Source organism: Arachis stenosperma, chromosome 4 (assembly GCF_014773155.1).
Source record: "Arachis stenosperma cultivar V10309 chromosome 4, arast.V10309.gnm1.PFL2, whole genome shotgun sequence".
Taxonomy (NCBI): Eukaryota; Viridiplantae; Streptophyta; class Magnoliopsida; order Fabales; family Fabaceae; genus Arachis; species Arachis stenosperma.
In genome coordinates, this window is record NC_080380.1 from 3877593 (window position 1) to 3892183 (window position 14591).

Consider the following 14591-nt stretch of genomic DNA (forward strand, 5'->3'; position numbering starts at 1 on the left):
AAAAATAAAATAATAAGTTTTTTAGTTATTATTTTTATGTAAAAGAGTTTAATTTTTTAATTAATCATTATTTTTAATATTTATTATTTAAAACTTAAAAGAATTTAATGTATATATTTTTATATTTGATTAGGTGTTAAGTCTATTGTACAAATAAAAATAATTAATTTTCATGCTTGTGATTTAAAAATAATATTTTTTCTCTCTATATATAAAAATATAATTAGATATTAGTATAAAAAGTTATATTAATAGTTATAAAATTAACTCAAATTTTTTTTGAAACAATTGAATCTTGATTCTAATTATTAATCACAACATTAGTATTCTCTTAAAATTATATGTAATAAATATTTGAAGGAAGAAAAATAAAAATAAAAATTAGAAAGATAAGTTGTGAAAATTTAAAACTAAATAAAAAAACTAAAAAAAATATGCATATAATAATAACAATAATATAATTTTTTTACATGAGTAATAATATGGGATCATTTTTTAATTATATTTAATTATAAATTTAATATAGTTTTATAATTTTATGAATTTATTTGAATTATTTTGTTTTATTAATTTTATTTTGTGTAGAATAAAAAGGTAGAAAGAGATAGAGAATGAGAGAGAAAAGAGAGAGAAAGATAAAGAAAAAGGAAAAAATGAGTATGTTAATTTTGGAGAAAAATTTTTTATTTTAATTGTAATGAAAAAATATCTCATGACATTTTAATTTATCAAATTAGTAATATAAAATATAAATTATAAGTTATATATAAAGTGAGAAGAATAGAGAGAAATAGAGAAAAAAATAGAAGTAGATAAGAGGATGGAAAAAAAATTATTAATTTTAAAAAAAATATTTTATTTTAATTTTAATGAGAAAATATCATGTAATACATTTAGTTGTTAAATTAATAATATAATATACTTATATTTGAATTTTAATATTTTAATTTAAACTTTAATTTAATTTTAATTATACTTAAAAAATATTATGTTACATATTTTAATTATTAAATTTATAATTAGTTATTAATAATAATATATAAAAAAAAGAATAAGTTAAGGAATAAGAGACAGAGAGAGAGAGAAAGAAATAACCCTTTAATTTTGAAATTAAAAATTTAATTTCAATTATAATAAAAAATAACATATAGTATATTTTAATTATAAAATTAATAATATACAATAGATAGATATATTTTATTCTCCTTAGTGCGGTAAGGCTTTTTCAGAACAGCAAGATAAGATCTCAGCCTTATTAGTTAAAATTTAGTATTTGTTTTATTTCTATTTTCTGGCTCCAAAATTTTCCAAGAAATTCATCAGTATTCGGATGAGAAACAGAACGAGTTTCAAATAATTGTATTCCATCGCAGTATCAAGACTTTCAATGCAATCTAGGGAGGTAATATGAATACGTTAGAACAATGCAAGTATGCAACTGTACATATGATAATCAAGGTTGTTCTTATGCACAAAGATTTACGAAGCATGTACACTAAATTCATCATATAATCTCATCTCTACAATGTTTTGGGTAGAGGGACTCCCACCAAAATGCAAACCCTTCTCCAATGTGGTTCACTTTGGTGATTTTGTTTGGCTCTGGTTCAATGTAGTTAGTAGCTTTAACTTCAAGTATGTAGTCCACTGCATCAACTTATTACATAATGTTTGCTGTACATCATTTACCACGGATGCACGCGCACGCACATATCAAACAAAACCAATTAAGCAACCTTTTAGAACAGACAAGTGGTGGGAACAAGGAAGTTTATATGAAACATTAAATGCTGGACAAAATCAGAGTTTGTATCATTACCAGCAATAAGTTATGACAACGGAACAATGTTGTTATTGCGCTTTTCTATCTTGCATCTGGTCCCGTTTCTCCAGGGGTAGAAGAGACAACATCCACATTCTGCACAAAAGCCAATCAAAGTACGTGGGCAAAAATCATAATAACCAAAGTCTACCAGTAATGAAGAGCTTGCAAGCCCATTATTGGTCAGGTTTACACATTTTAGTGATATAATCCTGGATACTAAGCAGGGGGAAGGAAGTATTTCATGACAAGGATCTAGCTGCAGTTTGTAGCAGTGCTGTATCAACGTGGAGCTCGGAACCTTATCTCTAAGGCCATTATTTTACCACACGAGTGCCCTTTAATTTCGGGTCATTTGCCTAATAGGTATGCTCAGTAATGCTATGTCTCTAGAGCAAAAAGATTAGCGATGGGGAGCTTACGACACATTGTCAGCAATATAAAATATTGGAAGCTTTTCCACTCCTGCAGGTCTCCATTTGTGCTTTTCAAATGAGATTGCTTGCTCAGCTCTTGACGCAGTTGCAGTTAACACAAACTGAAATATAAATCTGTTACTATCATATTCATTCACAATAAGATAACATGTTATTCTGGTTTGAACCAAAAAAAAAAAAAAAAAGAAAGGATTCTAAAAGTCAAATTCAATATATGAGTAATAAAGAAGAAATAGAAGCAAAACATCTGAGATGGTTTGCACATACCAGTGGGTAAAGAATAGCCATAATCCCATAACTCACAAGAGGTGAGAAAAAGAATATCGCCAAAACACAAGGACTTCCTGTGAGGATATAAACAAAACTCTTAATCTATAATATGGAGTGAATCAGAGGATAAATAATCGAACATGATATATTAATTTTTATCAATAGTTCAATGTTCTTCCATAGGAAAATATTAATGGACTTAATTCTAACAAAGGCGACACCATATGGAAATACAGGTACAGCATATCCTTCAAAATCTCCACACTTGACAAAGTTGAAAATCCCCAATCCTCATGCCACAGTTATATATGAGACTAATTAATGTTATAATCCTTATTAGCAACAGACAGAAAAGTTGACCTGTTCTTCCTAAGATCAGTATAGTAGGTTGTTCATATAAACAATGAAACAGTCAAAGAATAGCCACATGATCCAAGCATAAGAATTTTCTCTAGGCTAACAAGTACATATGATCAATAAAGAAAACGCAAATGAGTTCTTAAATAAAACCTTACCGAAACCAGCAAAAAATGGCCAGTAAGATTGAAAATAGTCCAGCCTTTTATCAAGAGGCACTTCATTGAAATTCCATTTATACCTAACCAAAGTTAAAATTTCAAAGAAAGAAATACAGAAGTTAAACAATACCGAATTGTTAAGAACACTAAGGCTTTTACCCTAAAAATGAAAGGAGAACACTAGATACATACTCGAAGCAGTAATATGCATACATCCAGGCAAGGAGCAAAAAATTGAGTACCTTCCCTATGTATGGTATAAATCCGGTTGCATAGACCTGCATATAAAATCAGAACTTGCTTGTAAGTTGAGTAGTATTTGACCAACAATGAATAAAGAAATTACAATGAATTTATTACCTCGAGAAAGAAAACACTCAGAAGGAGTATTGAGTACACCTGCTCTCCTATTCCAATCATGACCCTGAGTGAAGTAAACAACGTAGCTGAATCTTTTTACCATGGATTAATCCAGTAATAATTAACACCAACTAGAAAAGGACAAAGAAACTAAGAATTTGAACCTTACCCTCCCAGGCCAGCTGGTTTTTTTACATGACTAGCATTTTGTGAAGTTGGAGAATTGCTCTGGCTCGAGTCTTTCTCTCCTGTGAACTTGGATCGTCCCATTGCAGCATACCCAAACTTGGCAATGTCATTATACCTGACAACATTATTTGAAACCCTAATTTTTAAGACAAACTCAAACATGACTTGAAGCACCTTCCTATGGAACCAACCAAACACTAGGGCATTATCAATGTACTTTGTGAATGTTCATCAACAATGAAGATTCTAACATAAGAAGATGATTAGAAAGAGAATGTTACCAGATTGTGCTTAGAACTATGCTAAAGACATATAGCGGGTAATACCAAAGCAGCTGCAGGGAAGAATCAGAAAATATGAGTTTCGGAGCAAGCATATTACAGTGGAAGGAAGAGTAATTGAATTGATACTCACGTAAAAGCACTGAACGAGAAGAACACGCAAGATTGAATAGAATATGAGAGTGCCACGTAAGGGACAGAGTTGATGAGAAAGAAGGAGCGAGCATTGATCAGGGAGAATCCACCACAAGGCAGGGATGACAACAGAGTTCAGAACGAATATACTGCAGAAATTGAAAGGAAATCAGACAAGGGAGGAATTGAAATGAAAGGGGAGAGAGGGGAACGAACCTTCCTAAGAAGATGAAGCCGTTGAAGAGGAAGCACTGGCCGGTACGGCGGAGGAGGGGGCGGGAGCGGAGACAGAGGAGGAGGACGCGGTGGAGGCAGCAGGCCTCTCCGAAACCCTGAAGCCACAGAGAAAGAACAGCTGCAGCCTTGGCTTTGGCCGCTCCGTCGCCGTCCATTGCGAACAAGACGACACAGCGTTTTAGTTTGACTTCATCGCTCAACGCTCACGATTCTCTTTCACTCTCTTATGCCTAATCCCCCTAACGCTATTCTACAAGGTTACGCTATCTATGCATCTTTACTCTTCATTTTTATTTTTAATTTAATTTTACAGGGGTATAAAATTACTTAATGTCTAGACACTTGACAACAAAAATAACTACTCTTTTTCAAATCACATAGGAGTTGTTTAGGTGAGTTTTTAAAGAAAAAAAATTTTTTGAGTTATCTTTTTTAAAAAGATTTTATCACAAAGTAAAAATAATTTTATGTTTCATATAAAAAAATTTTTTATTTATTAATTATGTTTGGATATAACGATATAAAAATACTTATTTATTTATTTATTACATGAAAAATATTTTTTTTAAAAAAATCTTTTAAAAAAATATATAACTTACAGCTTCTCAAAAAAGATATTTTTTATTTTTCTAGTACTTTTATTATTAAAAATTTGCCAAACATGTTAAAAAAATTTTCATTAAAAAAATATTTTTTTTATCAAAATAATGGCGTCCAAACAAACACATAGTCTTCTCGTACTCATTTAAAGATCGCGAATTCGAGTCTCACTCCTAATTTTAAAAAAAAAAACTACTCTTTTGCTTTAACGAAGTAAATAATTATTAAAAAAATATAATTGAATAATTATTTAAATATTTTATATTATCAACTCATTAAACTAAATTCTTAATCTTTACTAAATTACAACCATTTCATGTTATGGTAATGTTAAAGAAATAACAACTCAGTTATTTTATTTAATTTAATATTTATAATAATACAATTATGTTTAAAATTATTTAATTATTTTATGATATTTAAAAAATACAAAATAAAAAAAACACTTGACACAATAAAATGACTTTGAATTATGTTGGACTGATTATTTTTGTTTTAAAATATTTTTGTTCATTTTAAATTTATAACAACTAACAAATTAAATATCTCTAGCTACGATTTTAAACTTTACTGCACTTTAGATAGAGGCTTCACTACTCCACAATCTGTACATATTTGTTGACTTACAGAGTATTTGTAAAATCGAAATTTCGTAACCTAGGTGGTAAAATTTCATATATAACCGGTGAAACACTTGTGACTTTTAATTACATCGTTTGTCAATGATATTTTCTACCACTTTGAACATGGAACAACAAAAAGTCACTTGTTTATGTTACTACACAGTTTTTTATGTTGCTTTCTGACCAAACATATTTATTAATAGTAAATTAGTGATTGTGGAGTTCTAACAGAGGTTATTACAGACTCGACCCTTGAAATTTATATTACTAATATATATGCAGGCGACGGTCATGAAAGACCTTAAAAATTGCAAATAAATCCTTGTAAATCTTGCGTAATATAGTCCCCTGATAAAAGCAGCTTCCATTAAATTACAGCATTAGTCGAACTAACTCCAGAAAAGATTACAAGTTATGATGTATACACAAACCATTTGTCCTGTTATGTGATTGGCTGATTGCCACATTTTGCACTGACAAGTGGAGAGACCGATTTTGTTCAGCTCAGTTCAAACAGCAGATAGTGATAATAACATTGCTAGGCTATCCAGTTCAAAATTTGATGGAGAATACTCTGATTTTAACTGAGAGATACACTATATATAATCAGTGTGCAGAAAATTACATTGGCCGTTTGTCTTCCGTGTGTAGAGGGAAGAGGTAGGGAGGGAAGAGTATACAATGCAAGTGCAAGATCCGATACCATAATCACCAGGACCCCGAAAACAATTGACATGAAAAACTTATCCTTCCACTCCAACTGTATCACAAAAAATAATACGATGGGGAAGGAAATAATCAGTAAAATACACAATGACCTTGGCAAAGTCCCTCCCCCAGCGCCTCAAGCTTGTCAGATGTGCAAGATGCGACGCTACACAAAGAATGTATCACGGTGATCTCATGGATTCTTGCCGTCTCAGAGGGATGCCCTCGCCCCCATCCTCTTCTGAGTGCTTAGGAAGTCTAATAGATAAAGACGATTGTAAACCTGCAGACCATGATACTAATCACATTAATAAATCATGTTTGAACACTTTCAAGACCTTACACCAGAGAGTTCTTGTGAGCACCAGAAAGCATACCATCAGACAAATCCTTAGTTTTGTGAAGGAGAAAAGTTCCTGAAAGTATTGTCACAAACCCACATATTTCCGTGACAACTTGTGTTGGACTTTGCCCATCCCAGTCCTGATATCAAATTCAGTTCTCAATCATCAATCGATGGACAGACAATGTGAAACAATAAAATTAATGGCTCTCGCACAGTAATCTTCTCTCACACACGATACGCAAGCAGTTCATTAAGATGGTCTATGTAGGGACCCACTAAAATTGACATAGACACAGTTCAAGGAACAAAAACAACCAGCAAGTCCGTCAGGGTCACCCAAGAGAACTAGTAAGAGTATAATTAAAATTAGATTTCATCCATATTGCTCTTTCTTTTAAGGAATTCAGAAACAATTTTGTTCTTCCATTTAAAATCTTGAGAATTAGGGGGGAAAAGTTCTCCACTATTTTCATTTTTGTTTTCCCTAGATCTTTTAAAATGCAGTGAAAGAATGAGCATCCTTCTTGGGGAAAACAAGACAAACCTAGCACAGATCTACCAGAATGCATCCAATTTTCAAGGAGTAATTAATGAAGCAAATATGAAGCAGCAAGTAGAAAACAAAAATACAAACTTCTCTTCCTGAATGGCTAGTGCAGCTGTGCCGTTAAACTCAGTACTATACGGTTCATTAAGAAAATACTCAAGCCTAAATACAATTGATGGAGGCGCTTTCGAAAAGACAAATGATAGAATATGCAGTCACTTCTGATTATTTCAAGTTAACCTACAGAACTGTAAAAGTATAGCAATGACGTCACATCAATATTAGTTAGGCAAGAATAGTTACCTTAAACATGATGACGCTAGCCACAATGGTTAATGTTGTGAACATAACATAGTATATGGGAGATACCACTGCTGTATTAAATGTGTCCAGTGCCTGATTGCAGAAAAACAATTATTATAACGTCAATCATGAAGTAGAAAGCGCTAGCAATCAAAGCACAAATGGATAAAAGGTGAAAAGAAGTAAGTTCCCCAAGTTAATAAATCAGTTCTTTATATTAATTGTTAAATCAGGGTGCAAAATTCTCGATCTATAACTTCGCTTAAAGAGCGAGAGATCACATGCAGCGTAATATCCTTGAAGGTTTTCCCAAAGGAAAAGATTTTGGTTCAAGAAAGATATCACATACATGCCACAGAAGATAAATAACACTTTATATTCTTGTCAACACAAGCCTTTATGAATAACACTACATTAAACATGACACCTCGCAACAGGTTTTACAGAATCTTCTGATGGAAAATCCTATTAAACCAGTTTCAATTACATGATACTTGTTAAGAAAAAGAAGTGTATCAGTGCTTGTTTGATATTGACATAAAGTAGATGATAGTACATGAAAATTCAAACAAATGTAACTTTTAAGGGAATAACAATAAAAATTACTATACCTTATTCAAATAATTCATTTGGGTAAGAACACAAACAGCTACAACTAGAGTGAATGCCCAAGTCTGAGGGTAAATTAGTTGATTCATCCCCGACAGAGTTAACTTTATAGCAATTCCAAGAGCCTTAACACTCATAACCTGTCAAAGGAAAACTTACAACTAAAATACAGAAAAATATTATACAACAAAGAGAGCAAAGACAACTCATCAACAACGAAAAGATTGCATACCGATAAAGAGCCCACAAGGGAACAGACACCAATATAAACCATTATGTGTGTCTGGCCATATTGAGGAATGAAGTGGAAGATAAGAATAAAGGCAGCAGTTATGACCAACGCTGCATAGAAGAGAAATGCTGCAGAAGAAATGTTGTATATTCCAGTTAGTAATCTTATAGTATAGTTTGAGTAAAGGAAATTACATTTCAGGCAGGGGAGCTTAACTACCTGGATCCATAGCAAGATTCCATACATCTCTTACTGACTCAATTTCCCGTTCTTGAGGAGCATGTAGAACAATGGTTGTAGACCCCACAACACACAATACGCAGCCGAGAATTCCAAATATATGCAGCCTCTCCCTTAAAATAATATGAGCAAGAGCAGCACTGCAAGACAGCAGCTCAACTCAGAATTTACCAACAGAAAGTTGAGGATCAATCTGAAGCAAAACTTTTATCGTACCTGATAATAATGCTGAGAGCACCAAGTGGGGTGACCAATATAGCTGGGGCAAATGCATATGCTGCAAAATTGGCAATCTCACCAACCACCACTGTTCCAATAAGATGTGTTAGAAGAAAAAATTGATCAGCATATTAATATCATAACCACAAGGAACCCAGATCAATATACATGTGAAGTTAAGTATAGTATTAGGAAGGCTTTTGGTCTGTATAGAAATATTCCCCTGGACAATGTGATGACAAATTGGTCAAATCTAAGGATAGCTTATGTTGATGGGGAAATATTTCCTTGTATAACATGTGGAGAAAAATGGTTGAATTTAGATGAAATGTACAAGCCTAAGCAATGTGCTTTTCAAAAAAGATAAAATGTCAGATAAATATACCAAAAAGTAGTAACTTTCTCCTTAAAGTTTGTAACTCATGCAGGAGAGGAGGAGTAAAAACTGGAAAGCATACTAGAAGAAACTATATCATAAACTGCCCACTTAAAGTCTTAAAAAAAGCTAGAAACTGGCCAAAGCAAATGCTGCAGCAGGTATCAACCCCCAGGAAAAGAATAATTCAATTGTACAAGTCAACAATGTCACTCAATCAATAATTATTTGCATCATAACTGTTGATGAGAAAAAGTCCAGCATTCAATTAAATAATCATTCAGGACAAAACAGATGATGTTTAACTCACTTGTTATCATCCCCACCCACCAAAGTGGCTCGTACAAGTAAGAATAACCTCCATTTCCTGTCAAAGAGATTTATTAGGGAAGTCAGTTAGTATTGCCGATGATCCATTGTCCATACTGATGAGTAGCAACAACATGAACGTATCTATATTTGAAACTAATGGCAGGATCAGGTCACATCAAACTCCATTTTCTGTTAAATACTCGAAACAATTGTAGATGTACTATTTTGCAATACGATTTACACCAAACAACACTAGCAATTATAGTACCTATTGAAATTGACTTATGTTAATGCACAATTCATTCGAAGTTAATTGGGTATATAAAATGTACGTTACTAGTCATGCTGAGAATATTGATCGCTCAATCACTCCATAGCAGGGAGCACAAAAAGCACAATAGTTCCGTGAACTTGATGAGAAGCCGATCTACCTATTCTACAAGTATCTGAGTTCCAAAATGCCATGTGAACAGAAAAAATACCCTAGCAATGGAAAAAAAAAAATCCACACTAAACTTAAAATTTCATTCAGTTGAAACTGGCTTAACTTAAAATTACCCAGATCCTTAAGTAATACAACATCTAATTTTTTCACAGACACTAAACCAAACTTGTAAAATGAACTCTTGGCAAGTAATCAAAGTTAAGGAGCTAACTTCAGAGCTTCATATGAGGCATATGACTCTAGAATTCCCTTACCCAGCTCCCAGTTCAATGGGATCCGTGTAGACCCCTAAAACCAGAAACAAATCTAGAACTGCAAGACACCATTAAACCCTCACATTCAGAACTTTGAGCAGCGAATTGCGGAGAATGAACAAGGCTGTTACGAAAAAAGAGGAATAATACCTGCCCTAATTCCACTAGCACCAGCTTTCTTCAAGCCCTTCTTTTTGACAATGAAGCTGGCGCCGATGAAGAAGCTGGAGGAGAGAGCGAGGCAGAGCCCCTTGACGTTATCGGCGGACATCCCCTCGCGCCAGCTGGAACCCGAAGAAGCCGCCATGGCTGAGGAGCGCAACGCGCAAAACCAGGAAGCAAAAACCCAAACCCTACGATTGCAGAGACAGCGGTGGAAAACACCGGCTAGGGAAGTGGGATCTTGCGGCAGCAGCGAAATCTGAAAGGGATTTCGCGTTTGCTGGTGGATACAGCTGTCACTACTGTCTCTGGCACTGAGGTGATGTTCCTCGATCGCAAATTCAATTCCAATTGGGTTCCATATAGAGAGAGAAAAAGCGATACACAAAAATAAAAAAAGGGGGAAAAACTTTAAAAAGTAAAGAAAAGAAAACCTAGATTTTTTTTTTTTTTTTTACAGTGTGGTGCCACCGCTACGAAGGTCGATGAGTTCTACACTCCATTCTTGTTTCTCTGCTAATCAGTCATAATAATTGTCATTATTATTACGCCAAATCTCAAAACCCTTCTCTTCTTCTTCCTTCCTCATTTCCTTTAAAAAAAAAAAAAAAAAAACTTGTGTGTATATTTATTTGTTTATTATTAATCTGTCATGTGATTCATATCCATTATTTATTGATTTGTTATTCATATTCTAACAAGTAACAATTATGTAACTATTATTGTGGTTGGTTGCCCAGTCATCCCTCACATAACCAATGTCATTAATTTGAGATAATACTCAATTCGACCTTACGTTAGTCTTTAAACTGATTATCGACACACAAATATTAATACCACGTTAAGAATTTACCAATAATCGAATTCTTAATCTTTTAAATCTAGAATTTTAATGTGATGTCATAAAATCACTCATCTTACAAATTTAAAATAATGAGAAAAGGTAACACTAATGGTTATATTACTATTATTGAATCGGATATTTCTAAATTTTTATTGTATATATTGTACAAATATTTTATTGATTCTCTATATTTTCTCTCTTTGTTTTAGCATTTTAATAATCTAAAAAGATCATAAATAATATTTATTAAAATTTTTTTCCTAAAACAAATAACCAATATTATTTTTAAATTATTTAAATACTAAAACTACAACGATACAGTATTATAAATTTCAGCATAACATTTAATTATTTATATTAGTACTTTATTAATATTTTTTGTCAACAAATTATTTTATAAACTAATATAAATTATTTTTATAAAGTTTAAAAACTAAAAAAATTAAAATTTTATAAACTAAATTAAAATTCGAATACAAATTCAGACCAAATTTATCAGTGATTTTATTAATTTTTGTTCACTAACTTACGTGGTGAAATTGTTTGAAATTTGAATTGAAAAATAAAATAATATGATAAATTATTTTTTAGTTTATCACACTAATGATCAATAAAAAATTGATTTTTTTTTATCGGTACACCGTCTTTTGCTTCGAATTTTTAATTAGCACGAGCAGATAAAGTTAACACTTAACAGATTCGGAGTTGATATTGATCACAAATTTTATTCTTTTTTTTTTACCCCAAATTATGTTGGAAATTTGAAAAAGCTAAAAACAAGGACCAGCTGGTGGAGGCAACATGGATCAGGAAGGTTTCGCCGTCGCTATCTTTACTTATTTATTTTAGGCTCCACAATTGGCGATGAAATCTATGATTTTTCTTAAATTCTTTTTGAGGGTAGTATTTTTTATATTTATATTTCAACTAATTGATCATCGTGCTGAATTGAAGTAGACTTTTGACTTAAATGAGTAAGCAAAAGGCTACAACGACTGTATAACAATTTTTTGTTTCAACAAAATTTATTCTCATCCACTTAATAATTTTCACAAAATACTAGGTGAAATTAATAATTCTTATTTATATATATTTTATATAAATAATTAACTTAGCTACTGATTTTTATATACATATATAATATATATAATATAATGTAGTTGTAGTTTCAATTATGATAAATTGGGTTGCTCTGTATCTTTCATTAAGTTGAAGGGAAGTAACATCCATTGTTACTCCTCGCTCCAATATCGTGTGTATGAGTATTCAGTGGCAACATAAATTACTACCCAAAACTTAAATTGTATAATAATTCACAATCTAAAACATTTTTGGAATTTTTATTGGAGTTTAATTTTTGATATATTGATAATATAAAATATTTTATATAGTTGTATAATTACATTTATATTTTTATATGACTATTTATATAAGTAATATAAAAAGTAATTATTTTTGTTGATGTGATATTATACTATTTGATATATGTATAGAACTACTTTAATACATTAAAATTAATTTTTTTTTACTATTGTTTGCTGTACTCAAGTGTGGATTTAAATTTTTTAAATATCGATTTTTTTTAAAGGATAAAATATATCTTTTTATAATTTATTTTACAAATAAGACAAAAAATCTAAAAAATAAAACATTAAAAAATAAAATTTTATATTTTATTTTTTTAAATAAAAATCTAAAAGTTAGAGGATTTAAATTCTTCAAGTGTAGTGTCACGTTAGCATCATTCTTGGTGATTTTTGTGACAGCTATGATAATGCAATGTAATACTCTTATTTCTTATGTTCCCGTTAAGTCCACACTCCACACATCCTTAGCCATTGTCGATCAGTATTTATAGCATTATTTAAAGTTACGGTTTGGATAAATGCCACTTTTGGCCATGAAGAGACCGACACTATAAATTATCAATTAATAAAGTAATATTAATTTCATGTGTTTCATATTATATTTTTATTTTTATCTTCTTTTTTTTTCTTTTTTTTAGCATGATATTCCAATTTTATGCGACAAATTATTCAAGCGTCATTGCAACTAACACATTAAGTGCCTAACCATTTGTACCACATAACATAGGATTCATGATGGTCGGGTGGCGTATATAGTATGAAATTTCGGTAGAGAAGTTCATTTTCTTGTCTCATATATTTAGTGCCATTAATTGAAGAAGTGAAATTCTTTTCAATTTATTGTCACGACATATGATACATGGTAACAAATTGCCAATACGCATAAGTACGTAACAATTTCTATATCATATGATACATGGTAGGGTGTACATGGTACGATCTGGCCCGAAAATCTGGTCTGCTTTCGAACACTTTAGAAACTAATTTGGTGTGATTTTATTAGGTTAGTGTTGGACAAGGGTCTAAAAAATAGGCCCAATCATTATTTTGGGTAGGGTCCGAGTCATAACTCGGGGCACTCGAACTCGACCCGGTGGCCCGGTCATCATACACAATTAATATTTTATGTTATTAGTAATGAATGATGGCTATTCTTATGTGAAATTTAAGAATTGTAAATTTTAATATTTTGTGTTATTAGTTATTATAAGACTATACATTAATGTTTTATGTTTAAAATACATAAGACTTTATACTAATATATAATATTGTGTTATTTGTATTTATTTAAATATTTGATGTTATTAGACAATATTAGTATTGATTATGGTTATGCTTTAATTTTAGAGAAATGTTGGTTCTTGTTATATTTTTCTGAGTGGATTTTACCATGTCAAATAATGGTTAGAGTCTTGGAAATTTGGATATTTTCACATGCTAATTTACAAGAAGGTATCAAAGTAATGTAATGTTAACGGTCCGATTTTCATTCGGTTTTTATTTGGTATAATCGTGGCCCTAAAGTGTAAAGATTTCATTGGATTTAAGGCCGAATTTGAGTCTAATAAATAAGTCTGACATATATTTCAAGTCAAGTCCATATCATATCAAACTCGATTTCACCCGACCCATAAACACCCCTAATACATGGATTATAATCTCATTCTTGCAACCCTAATTGTTGGAATATGAAATTGGCTTTGTATTGTTGATTCACATCGAATTTTTAAGATCCAAATCGCACCCCAATTATGCTAAACCAAGTTTATAATATTGTAGAAAGCTACCTGTCCAGACAAAAAAAGAAATCCCTCGTAGAAAGCTTATAAAATAAATTAGTGGGACAATCTTTCATTAATAATATCTACGTAACATATTAAAATTAGATTTTTTTCTTAATTAATAAAAGTGAAATGTTAATTTTTTATAATTTTTTTTTCTAAATAAAAATATTATTTTTTTCTAAATTTATTTTAAAAATATCTTTATTATAATTATATTAAAATTAACATTTAATGAATAAGGTATGATTATAATAATTTAAGAAAATATATTTATTATAATTATATAAAAACAAAGGAAAGTGTTGAGTTATTTTTTAGTGGGTTTAAATTATTTATTATTTATTGAAAAATTTTGTGCGTTAGAATTTTCT

General features: G+C 31.0%; 2 protein-coding genes across 2 annotated transcripts; both read right to left on the reverse strand.

The window, feature by feature from the left end:
* Positions 1-1309: 1309 nt before the first annotated feature.
* Positions 1310-4497, reverse strand: LOC130973231 (protein EI24 homolog). Its single transcript, XM_057897667.1, has 11 exons — positions 4229-4497; positions 4011-4161; positions 3878-3930; positions 3577-3711; positions 3408-3471; positions 3240-3325; positions 3045-3127; positions 2527-2603; positions 2245-2360; positions 1820-1918; positions 1310-1674 (listed from the first exon to the last, which is right to left on the reverse strand). Exons 1-10 carry the CDS (start codon positions 4402-4404, stop codon positions 1852-1854), a joined length of 1008 nt encoding a protein of 335 aa, XP_057753650.1. The 5' UTR covers positions 4405-4497; the 3' UTR covers positions 1310-1674; positions 1820-1851.
* Positions 4498-5687: 1190 nt separating this feature from the next.
* Positions 5688-10796, reverse strand: LOC130976054 (probable magnesium transporter NIPA4). Its single transcript, XM_057900794.1, has 9 exons — positions 10214-10796; positions 9363-9419; positions 8674-8764; positions 8437-8597; positions 8218-8345; positions 7988-8125; positions 7377-7469; positions 6558-6663; positions 5688-6463 (listed from the first exon to the last, which is right to left on the reverse strand). Exons 1-9 carry the CDS (start codon positions 10368-10370, stop codon positions 6363-6365), a joined length of 1032 nt encoding a protein of 343 aa, XP_057756777.1. The 5' UTR covers positions 10371-10796; the 3' UTR covers positions 5688-6362.
* Between the last annotated feature and the right edge of the window lie 3795 nt (positions 10797-14591).